Below are 5,692 nucleotides of genomic sequence, written 5' to 3'. Positions count from 1 at the left end.
TGAGCTTCCTTGCCAACTGCCCGTTTCGTTTATTCGAAGGAGAATCACGATTTCCACACTGGTCAGTAACACAGTAAGAAAGTTGCTTTAGGAGTCAGGCCAGCTGCGAGTAATTATTTACAAAAATTCTCTACTTACAAGCCTACCAATATTCAAGTGATACATTTCAAATGTAAAAATCAGCAGGTTATAGCTTAGAGAAGCTACTGCATCTTGTGCAAGGTAGTCCGCCAGCCGTAGCTATCTGCTGCTGACTGCAAAAATGAAACACATTTGGGTATACTAAAAACTGTGCTGTGTATTTACTGCATTTTCAGGGGGCACAGAGTGTCACTGTAGCGTGTTAAAGTTCTGAAAAGCCCATTTCACTGTAACTTTTTGTGGCTACCACTTTCCTCTTGTCAACGCAATACTGATATGCAGTATTCTACTGTTAGAAAGAAAGAAATCTCGGGTAAATTGAAGATAGGCAAAAATTACACAGGTGATGTTCTTAGACCTTCTTGCTGCAAATCAGCTTTGAAGAAACCATCTCGACAGCCAAGCAGCAATGTCTCTGTGATTTTGTAAACTGCCTTTGATTTTGCTCTCCCTGACGAGGTGGGCTCTGTACAGCAATAGACGCTTTTTAATAACTTACAGTGAACATCGAAGACAACTGGTTCAGACTGTATTGTTTTCTGGCCAGATGGTCCATAATATGTCACAATGCAAGAAAACTTGGCATTTGCATCTTCCTTTGTTGGCATGTACTGAAGAGATGATGTCATGGTGAAGAGTCCAGTCGATCTGTCTACAATCTTTTGCAAATTTATGACCGCAACTGAAAAGGAAATGCTGGTTCAGTGTCACACAGACAGATTTTGCAACCCTTTTCATCCATTTTGTTCCCTGCTTTTTATTTGTTATTAGGCTGCAAACATGCAAGCAACGTGACAAATTACCCAAGAGACTGTACAAACAGTTTTCCTCTAATATTGCCACTGATGTATACCCGGAACGTTTTATCAACAACATACTCCTAACATACTGTACATTTTAAATCAAATCAAAACAAAAAACTAATTGCAAACTGCTGGGATTTTCTCAATACAAATCTTAGCTTGATTTGTAAGACAGAGAGAAGGCCTCAAAAATGCTGGCAAACCCAATTTTTAGGATTGTATTTATAACTGAATTCTGTAGGCATTTCTCTTATTTTATGGAAGGTAAAAGTACTGTTCTTAAATATCCTGGAAAATAAACACCTTTATAAGGAGATGATGATCTACATGGTCCAAAACACAATATTGGAGAGATGTAAAACTGAGACAGTTAATACCATATAAGAAGTTTGAAATTAGATACAGGTTTCCACTAGCTACACAGGCTCAAGAACGGCTTTGCAATAGCATTAGCAAAGGCAACTCTCCTCCCCATGATGTAGTTTTAAATCTGGAACTGAGAGAGATTATATAGTGTAGCTTGGGTGCTCCAAAAGGCCTAAAAGTTTCCTTCCAGCTTGATCTTTCCATATGAGTAGTTTTCCTCAAAGGAACAATACATTAGAATAAACCAAAGCAATTCTTATAAACAGAGTTTTTCATGCTTACACCCATCTGTGGATTCAAGGACATTGGCCATTATTGAAACGTACCTTCTTCCACAGGCTGCAAAACTCTCCCATTTTTGTACCACGTAACATTGCCTTCAGGATAACCATCCCTTGCAACACACTCCCCAAGCTGCAAAACAGATAGCAATTAGTCGCTGTTTTCCTCCACTATGTTTTAACACAATTCTGGTTTTGCTTACGCTGCTTTAAGTAAAAATTTCTAGAAAATTCAGATGCCTAACCCCAACCATTTTTCTTAAACAGGACAAATCCTATCAGCAAGGCTTGGAACAAATTTGGAAGGAGGTTTGGTGATGGGTCTAAGGATCATGATGTCCCCTGTTTGCAGAACCAGGCAAGGCTAATAATACAGTAGTGGCATGGGAACTGCTCTGTGCTCAGCTTGGCCCTCTCTGAGCCTCAGGCTACCACCTCTCCCCGTCTCGACTGTAGCTGCCAGGCACAAAACTTTGAGGGAGAATAGCTGCTCTTACCATTTGTAGCTTCTCTGTTTCTAAGAAGTCTGCTTGATGTAAGATTTCTGGTTGAGAGGGTTGTTCTAAAACATAAATAGGATAAAAAGACTAGTGAAGGGAGCACAAAGAGCTGTTTGAAAAACAAAGGGTTACTAAAAGATACATGGACTTTTAGACTAAATAGAATAATCTGACCTCGTAAAGTCTTACCTACATTTTGCCATTAAGAGATGAAAAAGTGTGATGCTTCTACTTCGATATTAGCAAATGGATCGAAAAGGAAAAATCATCACCTTAAAATGCGTCATACCTTCCATAATGAAATCCATGCATTCTGACAAGATATATTCTATCCAGGCAGACCAGCTCAGCGCCTGGGAGGACAGAACCTGATCTGATCTATCTGATTTATATAATACAAATGCTGGAGAAAGGAACCAGTGGTACAGAAACTATAGCAACAGAAAAGCAGCTTTACCATGGATATTACCATAGCTGAGCTGCCACATTATAAAGGAACAAGTTCAACCTAATCATTCTTCTAATGTTTATTTTTTCTTACTGGGATTGTAACATTTAAGAAATTCACATGACAGAGATAAGTGTAATTACTTTAACTGATTCTGAGTTAGTTATGACTCTCTTAAAAAAAATAAAATTTTTCTTCAGTGCCAGTATGTCTTCTTATTTACTTCGATTATGGTAGATGGACCTTTTAGCTTGCCACAGTGGAGGATCTATCAGCATTTCCATCATAAAAGACTACTTTCTAGAGACTATATAACTTGTTTGTTAAAATAGTTTGGCCTGAAGCCCAGAATGCAAATTTTTATCTCCGAAAGAGATAGTTTTCCCCACAATTTTAAAAGAAGAGGGGAAGACTTCGGGGCAAAAAAAAAAAAATCAATGTTTATACAGTTGATAAACGAAGAAGAAAGCCTCTACACCCTTGTTATACTACTTAAATAATCATATATATTATACACTTTTACAGGCTGAAACATTCTTAACCATGCCAGCTTACAGGACCCTTTTCCCAGATCAACCTCCGTATGAAACGATGTATATGTGTCAGTAATCCCAGCCCAAAGTGAACACCACACTATCTTGCCAAAATCTCTATGCACTGATGAAGTTACTAACGTGCAGGTGTACTGCTGCTGTCACAGAGACAGCAAGCCTGCATGTTTCCACAATAATCCGTTCGCTCTGCGTGCGCGTTTGTGAGCACGCAAACGGACAGACATTCTTCGCTTGGATGGCTACGCCAGGATGGAAAAGGAACATCTCAAAAGGGAAAGGAAAGCCAATAAAAGAAGTTATTCACTGGATGTTTTCAAACAACTTCACTTGTGGCAAAAAACAAAAACAAACAAAAGAAACAGTCAAATCTATACACCAAAACCATCACAGTTTCTTCAAAGGGCTAATAAAGATTACTGGGTTTTTTTTAAGGGATGTGCATGTTCACTTCTCTTTTGTTAGTTTTAAAGAAGAAAGGTCAATCTATTTTCTGTAATAACCTGTCAAGGACAAAACACTGTCATGTCCGTTCAAGCAAATGCAGTTTTACAAGATCATTAAGAGGCCTGTTGGTTCAGATGTTCAGGTCCCTTAAACAGGCAGAGCTGGCTGCCTGTCACAGCCACCAGCTATCAAACCACACCACCTCCTCCTACCTCGGTTTGGCTTCCCTTCACCTTTCATCTTCCCCAGGACTGGTTTGAGAAGACCTACGCTGTGCTTTGGAGCCCCCCACAACGCTCATACCAAGGGAGAGGGAAGAGCTCCTGCTCCATGCCCCTGTGTGGCTCTCCCTATTTTGAGTGCTCTGGTGACCAAGCAGGTGCTCCACTGGTGGGGCCACCACCGGCCCTCTCAGAGCAGCCTCTGAAGGGACACGCCGGCGGCCGGATGGATCCCCACAGCCGCAGCACATGCAACCAAGGTAATTCACCGTAAAAGACATCAGTTAGCATTCACTCGCTCAGCGTCTGAAGCGAGAAGAAAGTCCAAACCTGGCAGCAGCACAGCCCACTCTGGTGGGCTTGCAACTTCAGCACACTGCTTATCTCTCGGCCTAAGAGCTTGCCAGAGTATTTTGCAACTCTATGCAGACCCTGTAACTCCCTGCTTGCAAAAGCCTAGCACTGATGTAGCAGGAGAGCGGCTCATGTCCGCTGGGCTGCTCTGCTTTGGAAACTGGCCATTTAATTCCAGAAAAAGAGATGCTGACAGGATCCATCTGGAAAGCTGGTAGAGCTTGTTTGAGTAGTCCAGTGAGTGAGACTAGCAGGTGGTACCTGTGCAATGAGCCATTTCAGCTCGTTAGTTCTGAGTTAATCATGTAGCACAGCTGAGGACATGACAAGCTGCAGTGAAACCCAGCTTCAGGCACGGCTTCTGGGGTACGGCTGAGTTTCAGGTACACAAGACTTCTGGTTTATGAGGGTTCACACTGTGGCCCCCTAGTTCTGAATCTGGGATTCAGTGAGTTAGAAACTCCACTGGTTAAATAAATGAAGCTCGCAGGCTACTCTTAACTCTGTTGTAGATAGAACAAGCAAGAACAAAAAAATGAAACCCCAAAAACCAGACTCCAAGAAGTGAAACGCAAAGAAATATTAAGAGAACTCTAAATAAACTCGTGAACTCAAAATGAAAAACTGCAAAGGTAATTTTTTCTTGCAGTGCTAAGTTGGCCATGTGACATGCGTGGCATCCTCTATTCTTATCTTCCTTAGTCAATAGAAGCTTTCTCCATTAGTATTAATGCATACAATAAAACATACGAGCTGTACTCCATGGCTGAGTTAGCACTGTGTTAATATTTAGTACAGTACACAGTAATTCAAGCAGTTAGCGTTTCGTTTCACCATATACCACTGTCTCATCTACATATTTACTGCTGTGCAATAAGTAAACACGGTAATTCTTTATCATTTCCTTTGAAGTGCTGTGTTTACTATGCGTGCTCTGAGCACACTCCTCCCTGTTGTCATTAATTCGATTGTTCTTGCAGTCAAATTGAAAGCAAAACAAGGAAAAGGAATTAACTGCTGACTCCTAATGTAACTTCGAACTCATTTATGCCACTGACAAACTCCTGCCTCGACAACACTGATGACTCCCTGACACCTTCCCCGAGAGAGGAGTAAGGGTGCCCTTCCAAAACATGAACTCATGTTTTTCAAGCAGAAGTGGGATCTGTTTGAAACTGCTCATCCCTGCAAGCAACGCATCCCCACAAGAGAGGCTTACTTTGACTGTGGAAATCTCCAACTGAAGAGCAACAAAGGCCAAAAAAACCCACACAAACACACGAGGCTGAGGGAGATACCCACTGCAGGCACAGGGCAGCATTTACAAGCGCCTCAGCAGACCTGCACCCCTAAAAAGGCACAAGGGACACCTCCAGAAGCCACGTCCGGGTTTGAGGGATTGCATGCCTGCTCTGAACCGCCAGCAGGAAGAGGTCATGCTTGTCCATGCTCTTGTGCAAAGCTCAGAGCAGGACAGCACCTCAGGGCCCTGGGGTTTGCTCTGTGGATCAGCCTTGCAATTGGGTTGTAGCGGTATCAAACGCTAATAAACTTTGCTGTGATCTAAATGAAAACTGGTC

General features: G+C 41.9%; 1 protein-coding gene across 1 annotated transcript in view; it reads right to left on the bottom strand.

The window, feature by feature from the left end:
* Positions 1-640: 640 nt before the first annotated feature.
* Positions 641-5,692, bottom strand: part of LOC104509765 (CD166 antigen-like) — a gene marked incomplete at its 3' end in the record, with an annotated part of 8,677 nt that continues 3,625 nt past the window's right edge. The window contains exons 3-5 of the mRNA XM_010151811.1: positions 2,089-2,153; positions 1,637-1,724; positions 641-823 (exon numbers count right to left, since the gene is read on the bottom strand). Coding sequence (XP_010150113.1) covers positions 641-823; positions 1,637-1,724; positions 2,089-2,153 — 336 coding nt within the window. The remainder of the gene's footprint in view (positions 824-1,636; positions 1,725-2,088; positions 2,154-5,692) is intronic.

Source organism: Eurypyga helias, unplaced genomic scaffold, assembly GCF_000690775.1.
Source record: "Eurypyga helias isolate BGI_N326 unplaced genomic scaffold, ASM69077v1 scaffold12445, whole genome shotgun sequence".
NCBI lineage: Eukaryota > Metazoa > Chordata > Aves > Eurypygiformes > Eurypygidae > Eurypyga > Eurypyga helias.
Note: the sequence above shows the minus strand (reverse complement) of the source record. Positions and strands in the feature narration are given on the sequence as shown.